At 38.1% G+C, this 26,992-nt stretch overlaps 2 protein-coding genes across 2 annotated transcripts; one reads left to right on the forward strand and one right to left on the reverse strand.

The window, feature by feature from the left end:
* The first annotated feature begins 604 nt into the window (after positions 1 to 604).
* On the forward strand, positions 605 to 3,843 carry LOC132352247 (mucosal pentraxin-like). Its single transcript, XM_059902582.1, has 2 exons — positions 605 to 709; positions 3,254 to 3,843. The coding sequence occupies exons 1-2, from the start codon at positions 646 to 648 to the stop codon at positions 3,841 to 3,843; spliced, it is 654 nt and encodes a 217-aa protein (XP_059758565.1). The 5' UTR covers positions 605 to 645.
* Positions 3,844 to 5,785: 1,942 nt separating this feature from the next.
* Positions 5,786 to 26,382, reverse strand: LOC132366549 (olfactory receptor 10J1-like). The gene is given in 3 exon segments (XM_059924173.1): positions 5,786 to 6,552; positions 6,555 to 6,711; positions 26,329 to 26,382. Coding segments are annotated over 3 exon segments (978 nt in total).
* Positions 26,383 to 26,992: the final 610 nt, after the last annotated feature.

Here is a 26,992-nt window from a genome sequence, read left to right on the forward strand (position 1 = left end):
CAGTCTATCCACCTTCACAGACACCTTCTTTGAGCTTATTTCCTAGCTGATGTCCAGATTCCAAGTGAAGGGCATCATCTTAACACCCAGCATCTAGAAGCTTCCTTACAGACAACCTGGCAACTTCATCATCAAGACCACAAGAGCTAGATCTCCACTATCTTGAAGTTCACAGCCACCTGAATCAGTAAATGTCAGTTTCTCCACTGTGATACCCCAGCCCCTAAACACAGGGGGGAAATGGTTCCTCCAGCAGCTCCACGAGGATGCCCATCTGACAGAACTAACAACAGACTGCCACAATTTCCTTACATATATTAGGTAATTAAATGTCCCTTTAGGAGGACATAGAGTCTCTTTTTCTTGTGGGGAGACAGGACCAGGACAGTTCAGCAGGAAATAGAACACTTAAAAAAGAAAGGAAAGACCCTACAACTGAAGCAATAGACCAGAAAGTAAACAAATCTGTTTCCAAATCCTTTCCTGCTTCAGTTAATATTTACCATTTATAGCTTTGCCTTCTGTTGCTGGAACAAAGGCTGTGCCTCTAAAAGCACAATATAAGAAGTCAGACAGTGAGCATCTCTCCATTGGTAGGACCACTGCTGTTCCTCCCACTACTCCTGAAGATCCAAGGAGCACAGGATGGAGAAGCTTCTTCTGGGTGTCCTGCTTCTCACTTTTCTCTCAGAGGGTATGACACAGAAAGGTAGGTCCTGAGCCTTGCTGGGATAAAGTTTTCTCCAAGTCCCAGGGGAACTGGAGTACAGCACATTTTGTTACTACTGGGGTTGCTGTTTGAGGAAGATGTGAATGAAGGATGTTATAAGTTATCTATTGCAGTATTACAAATCACCTTAAAATTTAGCAGCTTAAAACAACAAACATTTATTATCTCATACTTTCTGTGGGTCAGGAATCAGGGAACAGCTCGGCAGGATGATTCTGACTCAAGGTCTCTCATAAGTTTGCAGTCAGTCAACCAGAGCTGTCCTCTCATCTGAAGGCTCGACTTGGGGAGGATCTGCTTCCAAGCTCATTCGCATGGTTATCATCAGGATTCAGCTCTTACAGGCTGTTGGGTTGAGGGCCTCTGTTCTTCACAGGCTGTTGGCTGGAGGCTTCCCTTAGTTCCTTGCCATATGGACCTTTCTATCAAGCAGCCTATGACATGGCAGCTGGCTTCTCCAACAGTGAGTGATCTAACAGAGAGAAAGGGCCCAGCCCAAAAGCACAGTCTTTCTTAAAAAATTAAAAATAGAACTACCATATGATCTAGCAATCCCATTCCTGGATATATCCAGAGAAAACTATAATTCGAAAAGATACATGTACCCCAGTGTTCATTGTAGCACTGTTTACAATAACCAAGACATGGAAGCAGCCTAAATGTCCATTGACAGATGAATGGATAAAGATGATGTGGTATGTATATACAATGGAATATTACTCAACCATTAAAAATAATGAAATAATACCATTTGCAGCAACATGGATGGACCTTTCTCAGACAAAGACAAATATATGATAACATTTATATGTGGAAACTAAAAAAAATGGATACAAATGAACTTATTCACAAAACAGAAGCAGACTCACAGACATAGAAAAAAAACCTTACAGCTACTAAAGGGGAAACACTGGTGGGAGGGATAAATTAGGAGTTTGGGATTAACATGTACACACTACTATATATAAAATGGATAACCAACAAGGACCTACTGCATAGCACAGGGAAATCTATTCAATACTGTGTTATAACCTATATGGGAAAAGAATCTGAAAAAGAATGGATATATGTATATGTATAACTGAATCACTTAGCTGTACACCTGAAACCAACACAACATTGTAAATCAACTATACTCCAATATAAAATAAAAACTAAATTAAAAATTTTTTAAAAAAGAAATAAAACTTGGAAGCAACTAAAAAAAAAAAAAAAGCACAGTCTTTTCAAAATCTCATCTTCTGTCACTTACCTCAGTTCTGCTGTATTCTATTCATTAACAGCAAGTTAGCCTACAATCAAGGAGAGGAGAATTATTTCAGACATATTCTTAAAACCACTACAGATACTGATGAGTAAGGACATGCCTGGCAGAAGGAAGCCCCAGGGCTAGAGAAAGGACAGCTGGCTTTGTTTACTACTTGGGAACACCATTACCTCTCACCTGAGAGAACAAGAAGGGATGTGCAACTTTTATTAGAAAAAGAGGTTATTACAGTTATTAGGGTGTTCATTCTCTGATCCTTCTCAATCCTTTAGTCTGGGTCACGTGAGAGGAAATATGAAATTTTAGAAGAATCTTGAACTTTAAGTAGAGAACCAGTTTCTCCCAAACTAACTGAATTGCCTTTGTGAAGTTGCTGAACTCTGACCCTCAGTTTCTTTGTCTATGAAATGGGTATAAGGATGACATCACACTAAAGGGAAAAATTTACTTTGTGATGCATAAGTGCTACAAAGAAGTTAGGTTTTATTAGCAGTAAAAAAGCTTTAATGTCCTGGCACTCTTTTTTTCTCCCTTTCTATTGTACCTAATAAGCCCAACCCCAGCTTCTCAAGTTTGAGACACCCACTTTTCTGTCATATCACTATCAGTTATAAGTTATTCAAAACACCACTCTCTGGCTAACCACGCTATTTTGCTTCAGGTTTGTATACTGACAAGGTCACAAACCACACATACGGTGATATTTAGATCACTGACATCTCAGAATATGATCAGCAATGGGAGAATATGGGGTGCTACATACTTTAACCATTATACTCCATGAGTCATCTGTGTTTCATTTTCTTCTTTTTTTTTTTTTTTTTTTCATTTTTTTCTCTTTGGCTGCACCACGCAGCATGTGGGATCTTAGTTTCCCAACTGCGGATGGAACCCATGCCCCCTACACTGGAAGCGCAGAGTCTTAACCACTGGACCACCAGGGAAGTACCCTGTGTTTCATTTTCTACACTGGTGTTTGCTGCTCTACCCAGATGAAACCTACAAAGAAGATGAGAGTGCGAGTTGATATAGGACATCTTTAATTCCTCTTTCTATCAGGACAACTGTAGCAAAACCTGCCTTTTAACACTAACATTTTGCTTATACTATCACTGAGATAATGCACTTACAAGCATCTTGTAAACACTGTATATACTCTATCAGGAAGCTGCCCATGATCCATAGTGAGAGCAAATCAAACAAAAGAATTGATAGAATTTTTGCCACATTGTTTTTTTTTTTTTTTCTCTCTACAGATTTGAGAGGGAAGGTGTTTATTTTCCCTAAAGAATCAAACAAAGCCCATGTGTACCTGATCCCCAGGGTGAAGAAGCCGCTGAAAAGTTTCACTCTGTGCCTGAAAGCCTCCACAGACCTCACCCGCTCTTACAGCCTCTTCTCCTACAGCACTAGGTCTACAGACAATGAGCTGCTTCTCTTTGTCAACAAAGTAGGAGAGTACAAGCTGTACATTGGGAACACCGGGGTCACTTTCAAGGTCTCCCTGTCCCCTTATGCCTCAATCCATCTCTGTGTCAGCTGGAAGTCTGCTTCTGGGATTGCTGAACTCCGGGTGAATGGGAAGCCTGTGGGGAGGAAGCGTTTGAGGAAAGGGTACTCTTTGGGAGCAGAGGCAAGCATCATCCTGGGACACAAGCAGCATTCCTTTGGGGGACGTTTTTATGCAAAACAATCCTTTGTTGGGAAGATCTGGGATGTGTCCTTGTGGGATCATGTGGTCCCCTTAAAGAATATGTGCTCCTCCTGTTACAATGGCAACATCTTGAATTGGCGGGCCCTGACTTATAAAGCTAGGGGCTATGTGGTGGTGAAGCCCAAGTTGTAGGTGTAAGCCTCACTCCCTTCAGACATGATTTGTGTTTAATAATAGTCACTCACACATTCTCTTTGAAATTAAATACATTGATTTCCATTTTTCTGGCTCTGTTAAGATGGTGTAAACTACATTAAAGACACAAGGACTAGGTAGACCTTTAATATACATTCTTTGTTGTTGCACACATTACATAATTTTCTGCAGCATCAAACTATAGGAACTCAGGGGAAAACACTGCTTTCAGTGTGGCTGTCAATCTTCTAGAGCCCTGTATAGCTGTGGGATGCCCCATGGGGGTCCTGAGTGCAAAAAAGTTCATCAATCTATAAAAATGATGTGACTGCTGAGAGAGGCCTTTCAAGAATGGGCTACTATCATGAGCAGGACCCCCGAAGAGAAAAATCTCCAATGGGGCTTTCTCAGAAAGCAAGGTTGTGACTGTTACCCTTGAACCTAACCCGGAAAGGATTCAGAAGTGTTCTCAGGGAACCCAGATAAAGGCAAAGATTAACTGCCTTGGAGGCTCTTCTTCACATTCACTCTCTTGGAGGTAGCTCCTCTAGGGAGGCAAAGCTTATATTCCTGCAGGTAATTCTCCATAAGCATGAAGATTTCCCTTCTTGACCCTGGTACCATTAGGGAGTCCCAAGTCCTTTGTTTGACAGGCAATTTCAATGCATCCTCAGTGGGGACACTTGGACTGTCCTCAAGCAGAAGAAGGATAGTGGGTGGGAGACATGGACTACTTTCTTTTTTTCTTTTAACGTCAGCCCTTTATGGACTAGAAGACATTTGGCAAGTTCTGCCTCTTTTGAATGCCAGGACAAATCATCCTAAAGCCTTAAACGTTTCTCACAAATCAATACAATTTTCCCCTTCAGAAGGCAATAACAGTAAGAATTGGGAGACTCCCAGACTCTTGTTTAGGCAAGTGTTTAAACTCAGAGTTTGAGGTACCCAACGGTTAACAGAAAATGAGTTCATCAATGTAAATAGAAATGAAGAGGGCAAAGGCAAGACACAGGCATCACCTCAGGCTCCGCATAGAGATGAATGAAAATCACAGGCTAATTTCCAGATCTGAGACAGTCAGAGTTAGTTGGGAGGTGGTATTAATAAATTTAATTCCTTTTTTTTTTTTTTTTTGGCTGGGTCATGCAGCTTGTGGGATCTTGGTTCCCTGACCAGGGTTCAAACGCAGCCCACCGGCAGTGGAATTGTGGAGTCCTAACCACTGGACCAGGAAATTTCCTTAATAAATTTAATTTCAAAATAGATCTTCGGAAAGCTAGCCCTACACTTGTGAATACATTATGGCATATGCATTACTCCCAGAGAAAGCATGTATAACTGCAGTGAAATTCAGTTGCTGGGTGTGACAAGTTACTTATTAACATGTAAATATACAAAACTCACCAAGGAAACAGTCCTAATGTGAGCTTCAGCAAAATTGAGAAAAAAAAAAAAAATTCATGGGTCTCCAAGGCAGGTGAGAATGTTTTAATCTGGTAATATTTCTTCTGAAATGTCAGAGTCTGTTACTCTTGTCATTGCCCAAAGGAGAAAGTGATAAGTCGGAAAGGTGGTTTTGACTGTGCTTTCCACAAATCTTGCCCACCGACCATGCTATCTCTGAAGTTTTAGAGCTCAATATCTACCTGACATTTAGGTTGATCTTTCAACCCAGCACCTCAAACAGGCGTTATGCAGCCCACTTTTCTGGCATTAACAAAGTGGAAACAATCAGTCACCCTCTTGCTTATTATTCCCTACCGACTTTCCACTTTGTGAGGAGCATCTGACCATGTGGCTGGTGGTAACCCCCCAAATGAATAGAGGGTATGGGAGAATGATGGTAAAAACAGAATTCAAGTCAGGGAAACTCAGTTCTTTAATGCAGGCTTACCACCAAATTGTGCAACTCTCTCTGAGTAGAGGAAGAATGATAGGATCAATTTTTCTTGTGATTACAAAAATACCCACAGTATGATAGGGTATATATCAAGCTACCAAAGATCCTAGGCAAGAGGTTTTTGCCAACAGCACGGTGAAGGGCATCCTTGACCTCTTTGTTCCTTAGAGTATACACCACAGGATTAAGGAGAGGAGTAAAAACGGTGTAAGTCATTGAAATCAGCTGGTCCTGATCCCTCATGATCTCTGACTTGGGCTTGGGGTAGGGAGTGGAGGCACAGCCGTAGTGGAGAATGACCACAGTGAGGTGGGAGGTGCAAATGGTACAAGCCTTCTTCCAGCCCTCAGCAGAGGTGATCTTGAGGATGGTAGAGATGATGAGGACATAGGAGATGAAGACCAAAACCATGGGCACCACAATAATGAGTGAGCTGACAAGGAAATTAATTATGTCACGTATAGTGGTGTCAGCATAGGAGAGTTTCATAACTGGGCGGATGTAACAAAAATAATGGGCCGTCTCTCTGTCACAAAAGGGCAGCCTGAACACAGAGGAAGTCTGAATTGTGGCCACAAGTAGCCCAATGCTGCAGGGCCCCCATACCAGCTGGGCACACGCCCTCTTGTTCATGATGACTGTGTACCTCAAGGGGTTGCAGATGGCCACATAGCAGTCATATCCCATTGCTGTGAGTAGAAAGCACTTGTTGATGGCCAAAGTGATAAAAAAGAACATCTGGGTGGCACAGCCAGCCAAGGAGATGTGTTGGCTCAGGCTTACAAGGCTGGAGAACATCTGAGTACAATGACCAATGTGTACGAGGTCTCTGAAGTGGAAAGCATAGTAAAAAAAAAGTACATGGGTGTGTGAAGGTGGTGATCAATACTGATAATTGTCACAATGATGACATTGCCAGCCAAGGTTAAAAGGTATAAGGTAAGAAATACCACAAATAGGATGAGCTGTGTTCATGAAAGCTGGTAAAACCCTATAAAATAAATTCACCCACCATTGCATGGTTCTCAGTCTTCATTGACAAATTCCATGTCCAAAAGCTGGAGACTTAGGCCAAGCAGTCAGAACACATCAGTGTCCAGTGCTTTGAGCAGGGGAATTCTAGGAGAAGGAAATAATAAGGATCTGCTCCAGATGGATGTCCAGTTAATGAGGACTATTGTTCACCTATAAGTAAAAGATAGAAAAACACAATCAAGAGAAGCAAGAAAAAATACAATCCTGCAGGCTGTGGAACAAAAACCACATTCACAGAAAGGTAGACAAGATGAAAAGGCAGAGGGCTATGTACCAGATGAAGGAACAAGGCAAAACTGCAGTAAAACAACTAAATGAAGTGGAGATAGGCAAGCTTCCATAAAAAGAATTCAGAATAATGATAGTTAAGATGATCCAGGACCTCAGAAAAAGAATGGAGGCAAAGATCGAGAAGATGCAAGAAATGTTTAACAAAGAGCTAGAAGAATTAAAGAACAAACAAACAGAGATGAACAATACAATAACTGAAATGAAAAATACACTACAAGGAAGCAATAGCAGAATAGCAGAATAACCAAGGCAGAAGAACAGATAAGTGAGTTGGAAGACCGAATGGTGGAAGAGAATAAAGAAAAAAGAATGAAAAGAAATGAAGACAGCCTAAGAGACCTCTGGGACAACATTAAATGCAACAACATTCTCATTATAGGGGTCCCAGAAGGAGAAGAGAGAGAGAAAGGACCCGAGAAAATATTTGAAGAGATTATAGTCAAAAACTTCCCTAACATGGGAAAGGAAATAGCCACACAAATCCAGGAAACACAGAGTCCCAGGCAGGATAACCCCAAGGAGAAACACACAGAGACACACAGCAATCAAATTGACAAAAATTAAAGACAAACAAAAATTATTGAAAGCAACAAAGGAAGAATGACAAATAACATACAAGGGAACTCCCATAAGGTTAACAGCTGATTTCTCAGTAGAAATTCTACAAGCCAGAAGGGAGTGGCATGACATATTTAAAGTGATGAAAGGGAAGAACCTACAACCAAGATTACTCTACCTAGCAAGGGTCTCATTCAGATTCGATGGGGAAATCAAAAGCTTTACAGACAAACAAAAGCTAAGAGAATTCAGCACCACCAAACCAGCTTTACAACAAATGCTAAAGGAACTTCTCTAAGTGGGAAACACAAGAGAAGAAAAGGACCTAAAAAACAAACCCAAAACGATTAAGAAAATGGTAATGGGAACATACATATTGATAATTACCTTAAACGTGAATGGATTAATTGCTCCAACCAAAAGACACAGGCTCGCTGAAAGGATAGAAAAACAAGACCCATATATATGCTGTCTACAAGAGACCCACTTCAGACCTAGGGACATATACAGACTGAAAGTGAGAGGATGGAAAAAGATATTCCATGCAAATGGAAATCAAAAGAAAGCTGGAGTAGCAATACTCATATCAGATAAAATAGACTTTAAAATAAAGAATGTTACAAGAGACAAGGAAGGACACTACATAATGATCAAGGGATCAATCCAAGCAGAAGATATAACAATTATAAATATATATGCACCCAACATAGGAGCACCTCAATACATAACGCAAATGCTAACAGCTGTAAAAGAGGAAATCGATAGTAACACAATAATAGTGGGGGAGGTTAACACCTAACCTACAGCAATGGACAGATCACCCAAAGAGAAAATTAATAAGGAAACAGAAGCTTTAAATGACACAATAGACCAGATAGATTTAATTGATATTGATAGGACATTCCATCCAAAAACAGCAGATTACACTTTCTTCTCAAGCGCTCATGGAACATTCTTTAGGATAGATCACATCTTGGGTCACAAATCAAGCCTCAGTAAATTTAAGAAGACTGAAATCATATCAAGCATCTTTTCTGACCACAACACTATGAGATTAGAAATCAATTACAGGAAAAAAAAGTAAAAAACACAAACACATGGAGGCTAAACAATACATTACTAAATAACCAAGAGATCGCTGGAGAAATCAAAAAATACCTAGAGACAAATGACAACAAAAAGACGACAATCCAAAACCTATGGGATGCAGCAAAAGCAGTTCTAAGAGGGAAGTTTATAGCAATACAGGCCTACCTCAAGAAAGAAGAAAAAATCTCAAATAAATAACCTAACCTTACACCTAAAGGAACTAGAGAAAGAAGAACAAACAAAACCCAAAGTTAGCAGAGGGAAAGGAAGCATAAAGATCAGAGCAGAAATAGAAACAAAGAAAACAATAGCAAAGATCAATAGAACTAAAAGCTGGTTCTTTGAGAAGATAAAGAAAATTGATAAACCATTAGCCAGATTCATCAAGAAAAAGATGGAGAGGACTGAAATCAATAAAATTAGAAATGAAAAAGGAGAAGTTACAACAGACAACACAGAAATACAAAGCATCCTAAGAGACTACTACAAGCAACTCTATGCAAATAAAATGGACAGCCTGGAAGAAATGAACAAATTCTTAGAAAGGTATAACCTTCCAAGACTGAACCAGGAAGAAATAGAAAACATGAAGAGACCAATCACAAGTAATGAAAGTGAAACTGTGATTTAAAATCTTCCAACAAACAAAAGTCCAGGACCAGATGGCTTCACAGGTGAATTCTATCAAACATTTAGAGAAGAGCTAACACACATCCTCCTCAAACTCTTCCAAAAAATTGCAGAGGGAGGAACACTCCCAAACTCATTCTATGAGGCCAACATCACCCTGATACCAAGACCAGACAAAGATACTACAAAAAAGAAAATTACAGACCCATATCACTGATGAATATAGATGCAAAAATCCTCAACAAAATAGTAGCAAACAGAATCCAACAACACATTAAAAAGATCATACACCATGATCAAGTGGGATATATCCCAGGGATGCAAGGATTCTTCAATATATGCAAATCAATCAATGTGATACACCATATTAACAAATTGAAGAATAAAAACCATGTGATCATTTCAATGGATGAAGAAAAAGTTTTCAACAAAATTCAACATCAATTTATGATAAAAACTCTCCAGAAAGTGGGCATAGAGGGAACCTACCTCAACATAATAAAGGCTATATATGACAAACCCACAGCAAACATCATTTCAATGGTGAAAAACTGAAAGCATTTCCTCTAAAATCAGGAACAAGACAAGGATGTCCACTCTCACCACTATTATTCAACATAGTTTTGGAAGTCCTAGCCACGGCCATCAGAGAAGGAAAAGAAATAAAAATAATACAAATTGGAAAAGAAGTAAAACTGTCACTGTTTGCAGATAACATGATACTATACATAGAGAATCCTAAAGGTGCCACTAGAAAACTACTAGAGCTAACCAATGAATTTGGTAAAGTTGCAGGATACAAAATTAATGCACAGAAATCTCTTACATTCCTATACACTAATGATGAAATATCTGAAAGAGAAATTAAGGAAACACTCCTGTTTACCATTGTAACAAAAAGAATAAAATACCTAGGATTAAACCTAACTAAAGAGACAAAAGACCTGTATGCAGAAAACTTTAAGACAATGATGAAAGAAATTAAAGATGATACCAACAGATGGAGAGATATACCATGTTCTTGGATTGGAAGAATCAATATTGTGAAAATGACTATACTACCCAAAGCAATCTACAGATTCAATGCAATCTCTATCAAATTTCTAATGGCATTTTTTACAGAGCTAGATCAAAAAATCTTCAAATATGTATGGAGACACAAAAGACCCCGAATAGCCAAAGCAGTCTTGAGGGAAAAAATGGAGCTGGGGAAATCATACTCCCTGACTTCAGACAATACTACAAAGCTACAGTAATCAAGACAGTATAGTACTGTCACAAAAACAGAAATATAGATCAATGAAACAGGATAGAAAGCCCAGATATAAATTCACGCACCTATGGTCACCTAATCTATGACAACGGAGGCAAGAATATACAATGGAGAAAAGACAGCCTCTTCAATAAGTGGTGCTGGGAAAACTGGACAGCTACATGTAAAAGAATGAAATTAGAACACTCCCTAACACCATACACAAAATTAAACTCAAAATGGATTCGAGACCTAAATGTAAGATGAGACACTATAAAACTCTTAGAGGAAAACATAGGAAGAACACTCTTTGACATAAATCACAGCAAGATCTTCTTTGATCCACCTCCTAGAGTAATGGAAATAAAAACAAAAATAAACATATGGGACCTAATGAAACTTAAAAGGTTTTGCCAAGCAAAGGAAACTACAAACAAGATGAAAAGACAACCCTCAGAATGGGAGAAAATATTTGCAAACGAATCAACGGACAAAGGATTAATCTCCAAAATATATAAACAGCTCATGCAGCTCAATATTAAAAAAAAGAAACAACCCAATCCAAAAATGGGCAGAAGACCTAAATAGACATTTCTCCAAAGAAGACATACAGATTGTCAAGAAGCACATGAAAAGCTGCTCAACATCACTAATTATTAGAGAAATGCAAATCAAAACCACAATGGGGTATCAACTCACACCAGTTTGAATGGGCATCATCAGAAAATCTACAAACAACAAATGCTGGAGAGGGTGTGGAGAACAGCGAATCCTCTTGCACTGTTGGTGGGAATGTAAATTGATACAGCTATTATGGAGAATAGTATGGAGGTTCCTTAAAAAACTAAAAATAGAACTACCATATAACCCAGCAATCCCACTACTGGGCATATACCCAGAAAAAACCATAATTCAAAAAGACACATGCACCCCAATGTTCATTGCAGCACTATTTACCATAGCCAGGTCATGGAAGCAACCTAAATGCCCATTGACAGACGAATGGATAAAGATGTGGTACATATATACAATGGAATATTACTCAGCTACAGAAAGGAATGAAATTGGGTCATTTGTAGAGACATGGATGGATCTAGAGACTGTCATACAGAGTGAAGTAAGTCAGAAAGAGAAAAACAAATATCGTATATTAACGCATATATGTGGAACCTAGAAAAATGGTACAGATGAACTGGTTTGCAGGGCAGAAATTGAGACACAGATGTACAGAACAAACGTATGGACACCAAATGGTGGAAAGTGGTGTTATGGGGTGGTGGTGTGATGAATTGGGAGATTGGGATTGACATATATACACTAATATGTATAAAATGGATAACTAATAAGAACCTGCTGTATAAAATAATAAAATTCAAAAATTCAAAAAAAAAAAAAAGAAAAACACAATCAGGAAACAATTTCATGTATGGGGATTTATACAAAAGAATGAATAGGGATGGGATAAGATAGAAAGAAGGAAGGCTATGTCAAGTGTGGAAAATGTTTTCTGGTGTTTTAGGACATTGGTGTTGGGGAAAACTGAGGCTAAAGAAATAGGAAATCCATAGTTAAATTTGGAAATAATTTTCTCATGGATTACAGTTTCAGATTTTTTACCTAAAATAAATTTTCCAACTATGCCCACAACTCTTCTACTTTTCTTTAAGGAACAGTTTTATCATCTTCTCAGACATCTTCCCTGCTAAATTGCCAAAGAAGACAATGCTCTCTGATCCAACAAGACATAAGTTTTTGCTTTCTCTCTGTTCCACTTGTTTGCACCATTCATGAATGCTTTTCACAAATCATTGAATAGCTTCCAATTTGACTGCCCCTGTCTCCCACACACATACACATTATTTTTTAACAAGCCACATTCCTCTATTTTTTTTTCAGTACTTACCTCAAGTCTCCTCTTGCCCAGAAAATCTCAGGACTAAATACAACCGATCAACCCAAGCTCTCTGTAGTGTAGTTCAATTGCTTAGTTCCACACCATAACTGTTCTCATGGACGGTGTGTATTTCTGTGTGTTTTCTACCTTGTGCTTAGATTTGGATTTTCACAGGTAGTTTGACTCACTACTAGACTCTGAACACTCTTCTCTGATTCCTTCAGAATTATAAACAGGTATCTTTGGGGAAACCAGTTTGCACATCTCCCTCTATTCCCTACTGGGGAGTTACTGAAGATCAGAAAGTTCTCATTAATAAAAAAAGTTTAATAATAATAACAACAACAACAATAATAGCCCTTTATGGCACTTTTTAGTTTATAAAGAGTTTTTATCTATATTATGTAACAGCATAACTATCCCATATGTTAGGTAAGAATTATCTCCATTTTGCAGATGGGGAACCTAAAGACACCTAGGATTAGGTGATTTGTCCAAAATTATTAAGTCCTTGATCCACTTTTTAAATTTTAAAGCCAGTGTAATTTGTTCTGCACCACAACTGCCTGAGAAGCATTATGACTACAAAGCTGATGAGGAAGAATAAACATTTTTTGTTTTGCTTTGCTTTTATTAAAAAGAATTAATGCATTTTCCTCATTCTGGGAATGAGATTATATTAGGAAAAACTTGGAAAAACTAAAAAACATTGTGAAAACTGGAAAAATTTGGACCTGTCTAAATAAGTATATGAAATATTAGCATATTAGTGACAATGCATGTCCATTTTCCTTGGCTTGATATTTCTACTTCCAAGTATTTATTTTAAGGAAATAATCAGAGATATGTATCAGGATATATATATAAGAAATTTTTATGATATTATTTATAATAATGAATACCAAAAATAATGTAAATGGATACAGGAATGATTAAATAAATTATATCCATCTGCTGGCAACTATGCAGCCATTATATGTCTAAAAGGGCTGATATAGATAAATACATTAGATAGATAATACATAGATAGATAAATAGATCATAATTTGGTAAAAATAAAGAAAAGGAAAAAAGGAATTAACAAAGAAAGGAAACACATTCAATGGCACACATGCCTTTGAAAAAGCCTGGAAGTAAATATACCAAAATGCTAAAAATATTTTTTTCTGGGTAATGAATTATCTTAAATTAATTTTCTTTTTATGCTTTCTATATATTCAAGATTTTCTTCTTAATTATTCTCTTCTAAACACAAAAACAAAACTGTTAAATTCTTTTCCAAAATGGAACTTTCTAATGAGGCTGCAGAGGATTGAGGAGAAAAGGTGAAAGTAATGGGTTAATTTACCTTGGAGAAGAAAAAGTTGACAATATAATGTGCAACTAACTTAAAGTCTCTGAACAGGCATTTTATAGAAATTTGAGTACCCAAGGGCCAGATTCAGAGGAAATTATCTTCAGTTTTTAAAGAAAGATGTTAGTTGGTAAAAAGAAAAACTTTCTGAAGAGTGGCTGGAAATAGAATGTGGCTAGTGAGGCCTCACCTTGGGTGCAGGATTTAAGGGAGAACCAAAAAAAACCAAAACAAAAAAACAAAAAAACTCAGTAATCAAGATGAATTAGATTTAATGCAGTATTAAAAAAAAAATGAATGCAACAATCCAAGCTGAACAAAATATTAAAATTTTAAATAAAGACAGAACCATTTCTGACTATTACTATATTGGGATGCAAGTAGCTGAATGAGGGCAGATGTTGCAAAGCAGAAAAATATAAAATATTTTCAAAATATAGAGAAAATGTAGAGCAAAATATGTGTTCCTTTTCCTCTGAGATGTGGTGATTGACTAATCTTTAACCGCTTCTGTTTAACTGAGATTCATCATGTATTACTGAACAAGACAAAATTCAAAGCTTATGTAACTGGAAAAATCAATCCTACCTATATGAAGGGGAATGAAAAAAAAAAAAAAAAAAAGCTAGGCTATAGAAGAGAAAAGATTGAATGGAGCTTATGCATTCCTGCAATTCCATCTCCTCCCCCTTCACTCCCTCAGGAAAATGGGGACTCCTTAAGATGGCAAAGAACTGATAAGTGGTAACGCTAGGATGGTAAGAGCATGATAACTGACACAAAATGGCAGCCTCCTTGTGTGGAATTCACGTCAGTGAAAAAAAGCAACACTTTACACCACTTTCTGTTTCCTTGGATTCTGGATCTTTAGCCAAAAATCTCTCTCCATGCTAAAAAAAGTAAAAGTGTTTCCTTCTAGAGGCATCATTTTCTTTTTTTTCTTTTTTTTTTTTTTTAAATTTATTTATTTATTTATTTTTGGCTGTGTTGGGTCTTCGTTTCTGTGCGAGGGCTTTCTCTAGTTGTGGCGAGCGGGGGCCACTCTTCATCGCGGTGCGCAGGTCTCGCTATCGCAGCCTCTCTTGTTGCGGAGCACAGGCTCCAGACGCGCAGGCTCAGTAGTTGTGGCTCACGGGCCTAGTTGCTCCGCGGCATGTGGGATCCTCCCAGACCAGGGCTGGAACCCGTGTCCCTGCATTAGCAGGAAGATTCTCAACCACTGCACCACCAGGGAAGCCCACGGCATCATTTTCTGCTTAGACCTGACAACCAGTCCTAGGCAAGGGGTTAATCTTATTCGTTTCATTATCCAAGCCTTTGCTTCCAATTGGAAGCAAGGTGGAAAAAATTCATGTTTGTGGTAGCTTTACGTCCTTTAAATGTAACTGAATCATAGGACCTTAGATTTAGGAGGTAATTTTAAAAGCACAGCACTCCTCAAAAATAGCCCCTAAACTCTGCTTCAGTGCTTCCAATGATTGGAATTTCATTATCTTACAAGTTAGCATTCCCTTGTTTTTTTTAAAAGAAACTAAGTTTACTTAAAAAAATAAAACTAGGGCTTCCCTGGTGGCGCAGTGGTTGAGAGTCTGCCTGCCAATGCAGGGGACACGGGTTCGAGCCCTGGTCTGGGAAGATCCCACATGCCGCGGAACAACTGGGCCCGTGAGCCACAACTACTGAGCCTGCGCGTCTGGAGCCTGTGCTCCGCAACAAGAGAGGCCCGCGCACCGCGATGAAGAGTGGCCCCCGCTTTCCACAACCAGAGAAAGCCCACGCACAGAAACGAAGACCCAACACAGCCAAAAATAATAAAATAATAAATAAATAATAAATAAATTAAAAAAATAAAACTAGGCTTTTCATATTATAAAAATGCTTCAGGGGGGAAAAAAAGCCATCTGTATAGAAGGGTATAACCGGAAAAGTTAGTTTTCTCTTTCTGTACTTTGCATTCTCTGGTCCAGAGGTAAACATGATTTATGTTTGTTTGTTTGTTTTAATTTGTTTATTTCTGTCTAGAAAATTTCTTTGTACAATTATGTATATTTCTGTATCATTTCAACTTTACACAAATGGAATTAGACTGCACATACCAATTTACAACTAGCTTTTTTCTGTTAATATTATATCTTGAATACTTTCCATAATGGTACTGTAAATCTGTCTCACTCTTTTCATTTCTAATGGTGCATACTATCTCATTACATAGATCCATATATGATCATCAATTCTATTTTTGAGTGGCCCTAATTTTTAGAAAATGTTACTTCCTATTGACTCAATTTCTCTCTCCCTGCAACTTGCCATATCCCCACATTATCCCACCTTCTATTTCCTTTTCAACCTGATAATAATTAAAATATTTCGAGATCATTATAATGTCTCAGCTAAATTTCATGTCCTTGAATCCATTACCACAGCAAGATGAGCATGAAAAAATGTAATATTAATGAACAAGAGAATCAATATAACCAAAAAATACTGCAAACCATAGAGGGAAAACAGTAATGTCTTGGAAAATACCATAGCATTCCATTTTCATTTAGTTCTGCCAACAGCCGCTCGCTGTGCCTGACCTTAGCAATAAGAAGGAGGAGCCACTTTCCAGATAGTGATCTTTAAAAGACATTGAAGGCTGACTCTATTCAGAGGAAGCAGGTGAAAACACCATGTATTCAAGAGCCATTTAAAAGGAAAGCTAAAACCCACAAATCAAGAAAAACTCAGCTCTTCTAGTATCAAAGAGAACCTCAAATTATCGCTATATTCCTTAGGCTGGGGGCATTTGTTCCTTTGGCTTGGGAAGTGGCCCAGGAAAAAAAATGCAGTCTGTTAAACTCCAAATTTCAGGAGCTTTGGATATTTATTTTCCCCAAGAGGAGCAAATCCCTGTACCCCAAGTCTCCTGGGACCATCTGTTTCAAAATCCCTCCAGGGTACTTAGAAGGTAAGGATGAGAGAACCCTAGAGCTTATCTCAAGGACTTTGTTAGGAACTTGGGTAGTAGATGAGAGAGATGCTTTCATTTGCTTACTCACTTTGGGGGATTTTGGAGGTTTCACAAACTAATACTGCATTGAGTTTTAGCCAACCATAAATATACTGGATAAGTTTACAAAGAGAAGACCCTAAATTTTGTTTTTTCAGGATTAGAGAGCAGCCAACTTCCTGAAAGTTATTCAAATAAGATCAGAGCAAGCAGAGTGTTTATAGGAGCCAGGGCTTCTCTTGTCCAGTTTCAACCTACAGCCTATTTCCTTATGTCTCACTGACATACATCTCAGCCTAATTCTCCCATTTAGAGAGGTCCATCTCCTGTGTTTGGAAAGGACAGAAGATACTCTCAGACCCATCCCTCGTGCTCCCTTTGGTTCATTCTCAGCTTATTCTGGAGAGAGTATGAAACAGCAGTACCTTTCCACTCCAGTAAGTTGAGTTTCTGGCTCAGCATGACCTCTCCATCAAGATGGTCTCTGTACCCTTGGGAGATGTTTGAGAAACCATTTTAGCTCTACCATGTAAAAGGGAATGGCCATAAGGATATTGAACTTTGACTAATAATTTTCTTTCTAAAATTATTCTATTTTCCCTCTGATTAAAAAAAGTAATATATGTTCATTATAGAAAAAACAGGAAAGGAAAAATAAGACACCAATCACTTCTGATCTCCAACTTAGAAATATCAACACTATAAACATTTTGATGACTGGTTTTCTGATCATTTTTCTATGCATTCATATCTGTTTACACACACACACTTATGTTTATGGCAAAAATGGGATGGTTTTTATTTTTGTAACACTTTCTCCTTTTTAGCAACATGAGGGTATGTTAAACAAACTTCTTTATATCCAGTCTGTTTTTTCTCTTAGCAATGTATTGTGAACCTTTCCCATATCAATAAAAAATTTTTCTACATTATTCTTCTTAAATAGCTATCTTGCCTTCTATCATAGAAGTGCTCCATATTATAGTATGGTTTCAAGATTCACATGATCGTTGTGCTTTACATGTGGTTGGTAAATCTTTAAAGTTTTTTTAGACTAGATCAGAGTTTCTCAACAGCAGCACTGTTGACATTTTGGGCCTAACAATTCTTTGTCGTGTGTGTGGAAGGTGAGAGGGGAGTGAGGAGGGAGATTGTTGCGTGTGTTACAAGATGTTTAGCAGCACCCCTGACCTCTAACTACTAGGTGCTAGTAGCATCATTTCCTCTCCTCCCACTACATTAGAGAAAACCAAAAATGTCCCTAAATATTGCCAAATATCCCCCAGGGGCAAAATCATCCTCATTTGAGCATCTTTGGTCTAGAGCATTCTGCTGTTCTCCCCACCCCCACCCACCCGTCTTTGTTTTTTCATTTCATTGATATGTTTAAAAACCAGGTCAAAGTTTCATCTTCTGGATATCTACTTACTCATTGTACCATTAAATTTGTTCTTCTATATCCTGTGTTTCCTGCAGATTGGAAGTCAGTTCCAAAGGCTTAATTAGATGCAAGTTCAATTTATTAAACTATACTAAATATATATATATGCTATAAGCTATATTATACTATATTAAGCCATATATATAACTATGTTAAACTACACTATATATATATATTAAACTTTTGCATTACATCAAGTAGGATTATCAGGTTTAACACATACATATACAAGACACCTATCTAAATTTGAATACTAAATAACTAACAAATAACATTTTAAGGATAAGGATATCCCAAATATTGTATGGGTCATACTTATATTAAAAATTATTGTTTATCTGAAAATCAAATTTTACTAGGCATCCCATATTTTATCTGTCAACCCTCATCAGGAGGCACATATTGTTTGATTATACTACTCTCAGCAATGCTAAATTGATCAGTGTTTCAGGGAGAAACAGCCTAATGCTCTATTCAAGTTGATCCCATCAACCTTTCATCATTTCATCTTTTAACGACTTTTGGCTAAATCAGTTTTTTATTAGGTGATGCAAGCAATGCTTTTCTAATCATGTCATTTCTTCTACGGATTTTTTTTTTTTTTTTGGTATGAAAGTTTATTTCATCAATTAGGGCAAGAGTGAAAGATATTGAATAGAATTGAGTATAACTGGAATTCAAACTGGGTTCTCTATTTCTGAGTCTAGTGTGTATTCCATTCCAACCAGTGAAAAAAGACTATTCACTTTCGATTGGTTGATGATATGTGACTACAAATAGTCATATTCCAGCAAGCCTATATCTTATAATTAGCAGAGATGTAAGATGGTAGAAATATAGGAGGGGGTTGGAGTGGTGCCTGCAATCATTCAGAAATGATTCTCTAAGCAGGAAAAAATAAAGTTCTAGAAATGAGGGGTAAATGATGGCATCCAGAGGAAAAGAGAGTGACTCACAATTAAAGAATCTGTGCCATTTTTTCATTTTCCTTTCATTCTGGCAACACATTCTGAGTAACACATTTCAAAATAATCCATAAAGCCAAGTACATAGCCATGGATGTGCCATAGAGAGTCAAATTGCTTGTAGTTCCTGAAAGGTCTGTTTGTTCACAAACAGACTGTAAAGGTAGGTCAAAGGAAGATCCCCTTTCTTCAGCTATGTGACATGTGACATGATCAGAATTAGGCAGAACCAGGAATTTCATCTTCTTCTTCATTTATTGACTTTATTATACTGAATTTCAAGTTAATTAAATTTATAGTTAAATATCCTGTGGTTAGAATACAGAAAGAGTATTAGAAGACCCTATCTTGCACATATTTTACATATCTCAATAGGGCTGGTAAGACATCAGTTGTAAAAGAAAATATTCTGTGATATAATTACCATAGGAATTCATTGATGAGTATGAAAAAGACATGCAAAGATTGGTGATTCCCATGAAAGATAAACAATTGGAGATAAAGAGTTATCAAGGATGTCTTCAGTATGCATTTTTTTTATCATCTTTATTGGAGTATAATTGCTTTACAATGTTGTGCAAGTTTCTGCTGTAAAACAAAGTGAATCAGTTATATGTATACATATATCCCCATATCCCCTCCCTCTTGTGCCTCCTTCTCACCCTCCCTATCCCACCCCACTAGGTGGTAACAAAGCACGGAGCTGATCTCCCTGTGCTAGGCAGCTGCTTCCCACTAGCTATCTATTTTATATTCGGTAGTGTATATATGTCAATGTTACTCTTTCACTTTGTCCCAGCTTACCCTTCCCCCTCCCTGTGTCTTCAAGTCCATTCTCTACCTCTGTGTCTTTATTCCTGTCCTGCCCCTAGGTTCATCAGAACCATTTTTTTTTTAGATTTCTTATATATGTTTTAGCATACGGTATTTGTTTTTCTCTTTCTGACTTACTTCACTCTGCATGACAGACTCTACGTCTATCCACCTCACTACAAATAACTAAATTTCCTTTCTTTTTATGGCCGAGTAATATTCCATTGTATATATGTGCCACATCTTCTTATCCATTCATCTGTCGATGGACACTTAGGTTGCATCCATGTCCTGGCTATTGTAAATAGTGCTGTAGTGAACGTTGTGGTACATGTCTTTTTTTGAATGATGGTTTTCTCAGGGTATATGCCCAGTACTGGGATTGCTGGGTTATATGGTAGTTCTATTTTTAGTTTTTAAAGGAACCTCCATACTATTCTCCAGAGTAGCTGTATCAATTTACATTCCCACCAACAGTGCAAGAGGGTTCCCTTTTCTCCACACCCTCTCTAGCATTTATTGTTTGTAGATTTTTTGATGATGGCCATTCTGACTGGTGTGAAGTGATACCTCATTGTGGTTTTGATTTGCATTTCTCTAATGATTAGTGATGTTGAGCATCCTTTCATGTGTTTGTTGGATATCTGCATACCTTCTTTGGAGAAATGTCTATTTAGGTCTTCTGCCCATTTTTGGATTGGGTTGTTTGTTTTTTTGATACTGAGCTGCATGAGCTGCTGGTATATTTTGGAGATTAATCCTTTGTCAGTTGCTTTGTTTGCAAATATTTTCTCCCATTCTGAGGGTTGTCTTTTGGTCTTGTTTATGGTTTCCTTTGCTGTGCAAAAGCTTTTAAGTTTCATTAAGTCCCATTGGTTTATTTTTGTTTTATTTCCATTTCTCTAGGAGGTGGGTCACAAAGAATCTTGCTGTGATTGATGTCAAACAGTGTTCTGCCTATGTTTTCCTCTAAGATGTTATAGTGTCTGGTCTTACATGTAGGTCTTTAATCCATTTTGAGTTTATTTTTGTGTATGGTGTTAGGAGGTGTTCTAATTTCATTTTTTTACATGTCCAGGTTTCCCCACACCACTTATTGAACAAGCTGTCTTTTTTCCATTGTGTATTATTGCCTCCTTTGTCAAAGATAAGGTGACCATATGTGCATGAGTTTATCTCTGGGCTTTCTATCCTGTTCCATTGATCAATATTTCTGTTTTTGTGTCAGTACCATACTGTCTTGATTACTGTAGCTTTGTAGTACAGTCTGAATGAAGCCAGGGAACCTCATTCATCCAGCTCTGTTTTTCTTTCTCCAGATTGCTTTGGTTATTTGGCGTTTTTTGTGTTTCCATACAAATTGTAAAATTTTTTGTTCTAGTTCTGTGAAAAATCCCATTGGTAGCTTGATAGGGATTGCACTGAATCTGTAGATTGCTTTGGGTAGTATAATCATTTTCACAATGTTGATTCTTCCAATCCAAGAGCATGGTATATCTCTGCATCTGCTTGTATCATCTTTAAATTCTTTCATCAGTGTCTTACAGTTTTCTGCATACAGGTGTTTTGTCTCCTTAGGAAGGTTTATTCCTAGGTATTTTATTATTTTTGTTACAATGGTAAACAGGAGTGTTTCCTTAATTTCTCTTTCAGATTTTTCATCATTAGTGTATAGGAATGTAAGAGATTTTTGTGCATTAATTTTGTATCCTGCCACTATACCAAATTCATTGATTAGCTCTAGTAGTTTTCTGGTAGCATCTTTAGGATTCTCTATGTATAGTATCATGTCATCTGCAAATAGTGACAGTTTTACTTCTTCTTTTCTGATTCGGATTCCTTTTATTTATTTATTTTTTCTCTGATTTCTGTGGCTAAAATTTCCAAAACTATGTTGAATAATAGTGGTGAGATTGGGCAACCTTGTCTTGTTCCTGATCTTAGAGGAAATGGTTTCAGTTTTTCACCATTGAGAACAATGTTGGCTGTGGGTTTGTCATATATGGGCTTCACTATGTTGAAGTAAGTTCCCTCTATGCCCACTTTATGGAGAATTTTTATAATAAATCGTTGTTGGGTTTTGCCTAAAGGTTTTTCTGCATCTATTGAGATGATCATATGGTTTTTCTCCTTCAATTTGTTAATATGGTGTATCACATTGATTGATTTGTGTATATTGAAGAATCCTTGCATTCCTGGGATAAACCCCACTTGATCATGGTGTATGATCCTTTTAGTGTGCTGTTGGATTCTGTTTGTTAGTATTTTGTTGAGGATTTTTGCATCTATGTTCATCAGTGATATTGGTCTGTAGTTTTCTTTTTTTGTAATATCTTTGTCTGGCCTTGGTATCAGGGTGATGTTGGCCTCGTAGAATGAGTTTGGGAGTGTTCCTCCTTCTGCTATATTTTGGAAGAATTTGAGAAGGATAGGTGTTAGCTCTTCTCTAAATGTTTGATGGAATTCACCTGTGAAACCACATAGTCCAGGGCTTTTGTTTATTGAAAGATTTTTAATCACAGTTTCAATTTCAGTGTTGTGATTGGTCTGTTCATATTTTTTATTTCTTCTTGGTTCAGTGTTGGAAGTTTGTACTTTTCTAAGAATTTGTCTATTTCTTTCATGTTGTCCATTTTTTTGACATATAATTGTTTGTAGTAGTCTCTCATGATCCTTTGTATTTCTGCTGTGTCAGTTGTTACTTCTTTTTCATTTCTAATTCTGTTTATTTGAGTCTTCTCCCTTTTCTTCTTGATGAGTCTGGCTAAAGTTTTATCATTTTGTTTATCTTAAAGAAACAGCTTTTAGTTTTATTGATCTTTGCTATTGTTTCCTTCATTTCTTTTTCATTTATTTCTGATCTGATCTTTGTGATTTCTTTCCTTCTGCTAACTTTGGGTTTTTTTTGTTCTTTCTCTGATTGCTTTAGGTGTAAGGTTAGGTTGTTTATTTGAGATGTTTCCTGTTTCTTAAGGAAGGATTTTATTGCTATAAACTTCCCTCTTAGAACTGCTTTTGCTGTATTCCATAGGTTTTGGGTCATTGTGTTTTCATTGCCATCTGTTTCTAGGTATTTTTTGATTTCCTCTGTGATTTCTTCAGTGATTTCTTGGTTATTTAGTAGCATATTGTTTAGCCCCCATGTGTTTGTATATTTTACAGATTTTTCCTGTAATTAATATCTAGTCTCATAACGTTGTGCTCATAAAAGATACTTGATATGATGTCAATTTTCTTAAATTTACCGAGGCTTGATTTGTGACCCAAGATATGATGTAACCTGGAGAACATTCCATGAGCACTCGAGAAGAAAGTATATTCTGTTGTTTTTGGGTGGACTGTCCTATAAATATCAATTAAGTCTATCTGGTCTAATGTGTCTTTTAAAGCTTGTGTTTCCTTATTTATTTTAATTTTGGATAATCTGTCCATTGTAGAAAGTGGGGTTTTAAAGTCCCCTAGTATTATTGTGCTACTGTCAATTTCCCCTTTTATGGCTGTTAGCATTTACCTTATGTGTTGAGGTGCTCCTATGTTGGGTGAATAAATATTTATAATTGTTATATCTTCTTCTTGGATTGATCCCTTGATCATTATGTAGTGTCCTTCTTTGTCTCTTGTAATAGTCTTTATTTTAAAGTCTATTTTGTCTGATATGAGTATTGCTACTCCAGCTTTCTTTTGATTTCCTTTTGCCTGGAATATCTTTTTCCATCCCCTCACTTTCAGTCTTTATGTGTCCTGAGGTCTGAAGCCAGTCTCTTGTAGACAGCATATATACGGGTCCTGTTTTTGTATCTATTTAGCCAGTCTATGTCTTTTGGTTGGAGCATTTAATCCATTTACATTTAAGGTAGTTATCGATATGTATGTTCCTATTACCATTTTCTTAATTGTTTTGGGTTTGTTATTGTAGATCTTTTCCTTCTCTTGTGTTTCCTGCCTAGAGAAGTTCCTTTAGCATTTGTTGTAAAGCTGGTTTGGTGATGCTGAATTCTCTTAGCTTTTGCTTTTCTGTAAAGATTTTAATTTCTCCATCGAATCTGAATGAGATCCTTGCTGGGTAGTGTAGTCTTGGTTGTAGGTTTTTCCCTTTCATCACTTTAAATATGTCCTGCCACTCCCTTCTGGCTTGCAAAGTTTCTGCTGAAAGATCAGCTGTTAACCTTATTGGGTTTCCTTTGTATGTTATTTGTTGCTTTTCCCTTGCTGCTTTTAATATTTTTCTTTGAATTTAATTTTTGATAATTTGATTAATATGTGTCTTGGCATGTTTCTCCTTGGATTTATCATGTATGGGACTTTCTCTGCTTCCTCGACTTGATTGACTATTTCTTTTCCCATGTGAGGGAAGTTTTCGATTATAATCTCTTCAAATATTCTCTCAGACACTTTTTTTCTCTTCATCTGGGACTCCTATAATTTGAATATTGGTACACTTAATGTCCCAGAGGTCTCCAAGACTGTCCTCAATTCTTTTCATTCTTTTTTCTTTATTCTGCTCTGCAGCAGTTATTTCCACTATTTTATCTTCCAGGTCACTTATCTGTTCTTCTGCCTCCATTATTCTGATATTGATTCCTTCTAGAGTATTTTTAATTTCATTTATTGTGTGGTTCATCATGTTTTGTTTGCTCTTTAGTTCTTCTAGGTCTTTGTTAAATGTTTCTTGTATTTTCTCCGTTTTATTTCCAAGATTTTGGATCATTTTTACTATCATTACTCTGAATTCTTTTTCAGGTTGACTGCTTATTTCCTCTTCATTTGTTTGGTCTGGTGGGTTTTTACCTTGTTCCTTTATCTGATGCATATTTCTCTGTTTTTTCATTTTATTTAACTTACTGTGTTTGGGGTCTTCTTTTTGCAAGCTGCAGGTTTGTAGTTTCCTTTATTTTTGGTGTCTTCCCCCAATGGGCGAGGTTGGTTCAGTGGCTTGTGTAGGCTTCCTGGTGGAGGGGAGTGGTGTGTGTGTTCTGGTGGGTGGCACTGTAACCTGTCCTTCTGGTGGGCAGGGCCGTGTCCGGTGGTGTGTTTTGGAGTGTCTGTGAACTTAGTATGACTTTAGGCAGCCTCTCTGCTAATGGGTGGGTTTGTGTTCCTGTCTTGCTTGTTGTTTGTCATGGGGCGTCCAGCACTGGAGCTTGCTGGCTGTTGGGTGGAGCTGGGTCTTAGTGTTGAGACGAATATCTCTGGGAGAGCTCTCGCTGATTGATATTACTTGGGGCCAGGAGGTTTCTGGTGGTCCTGTATCCTAGACTCAGCACTCCCACCTCAAAGGCTCAGGCCCAACACCCGGCTGGACCACCAAGACCCTGCCAACCACACAGCTCAGAAGAAAAGGAAGAGAGAAGAAAAACAAAAACAAAAACAAAAAAATGAACAGACAGTACCCTAGGACAAATGGTAAAAGCAAAGCTATACAGACAAAATCACACAAAGAAGCATACACATACACACTACACTCACAAAAAAGAGAAAAAGGAAATATATATAAAAGGAAGAGAGCAAACAAACAAATAAACAAATCCACCAATGATAATAAGCACTAAATACTATACTAAGATAAACATAAAACCAGAAACAAATTAGGTGCAGAAGGCAAACCCTAAGTCTACAGTTGCTCCCAAAGTCCACTGCCTCAATTTTGGGAACATTCATTGCCTATTCAGGTATTCTTCTGATACAGGGTTTATCAGGTTGATTGTGGGGATTTAATCTGCTGCTCCTGAGGCTGCATGGAGAAATTTCCCTTTCTCTTCTTTGTTCGCACAGCTCCTGGGGTTCAGCTTTGGTTTTGGCCCTGCCTCTGCGTGTAGGTCTGCCTCAGGCATCTGTTCCCTGCCCAGACAGGAGGGGGTTAAAGCAGTGGCTGATTAGGGCTCTCTTGCTCACTCAGGCCAGGGGGAGGGGTATGGTATTCATAATTGGAATGTGGGGTGAGCCTGAGGTGGCAGAGGCTGGCGTGCATTGCTATAGCCTGAGGTGTGCCAGGTGTTCTCCCAGGAAAGTTGTCTCTGGATCTTGGGACCCCAGCAGTGGCGTGCTGCACAAGCTCCTGGGGGTGTGTGGATAGTGACCTGCACTTGCACACAGGATTCTTGGTGGCAGCAGCAGTAGCCTTAGTGTTTCATGCCCCTCTCTGTGGTCCGAGCTAATAGCCACTGCTCACTGCTGTCTCTGAAGGTCACTTAGGCAGTGCTCTGCCTTCTGTGGGCACACTGGGAAGAAATCCCCTCCCCTTGCACACCCTGAAACAAAGGTCTCTTACCTCTCTGGCAAGTCCAGACTTTTTCCCGGACTCCGTCCTGGCTAACTGTGGCATACTTGCCCCCTTCAGGCTGTCTTCACACAGCCAACACCAGTCCTTTCCCTGGGGTCTGACCTCCGAAGCCTGAGCCTCAGCTCTCAGCCCCGACCCACCTGGGCGGTTGAGTAGACAAGCCTCTCAGACTGGTGAGTGCTGGTCAGCACCTATCCTTTGTGCAGGATTTGCTCTGCTTTGCCCTCTGCACCCCTGTGGCTGCGCTCTCCTGTGTGGCTCCAAAGCTTCCCCCCTCGCCCCTGTCTCCGCCAGTGAAGGGGCTCCCTAGTGTGTGGAAACTTTTCCTTGTTCACAGCTCCCTCCCAGAGGTACGGGTCCCATCCCTATTCTTTTGTCTCTGTGTTTTCTTTTTTCTTTTGCCCTACCCAGGGAAGTGGGGATTTTCTTGCCTTTTGGGAAGTCTGAGGTCTTCTGCCAGCGTTCAGTAGGTGTTCTGTAAGAGTTCTTCTACATGTAGATGTATTTTTGATTTATTTATGGGGAGGAAGGTGATCTCCACATCTTACTCCTCCGTGACCTTAAAGGTCCCCTTTATCATCTCCCCTTCAAGAGATGATTTTTTAAAGCAATTATCTCTAAGAAAGGAGAGGAAGATTTATCAGGTTGCAAC

The sequence above is a fragment of the Balaenoptera ricei genome, chromosome 1 (assembly GCF_028023285.1).
Source record: "Balaenoptera ricei isolate mBalRic1 chromosome 1, mBalRic1.hap2, whole genome shotgun sequence".
Classification (NCBI taxonomy): domain Eukaryota; kingdom Metazoa; phylum Chordata; class Mammalia; order Artiodactyla; family Balaenopteridae; genus Balaenoptera; species Balaenoptera ricei.

Excerpts from the sequence above, each read along its gene's own strand:
- LOC132352247 (XM_059902582.1), top strand. The coding sequence starts at position 646 with ATGGAGAAGCTTCTTCTGGGTGTCCTGCTTCTCACTTTTCTCTCAGAG. Across the intron at positions 710-3,253 it reads AGAGGGTATGACACAGAAAG|ATTTGAGAGGGAAGGTGTTT; the intron begins GTAGGTCCTGAG and ends TTCTCTCTACAG.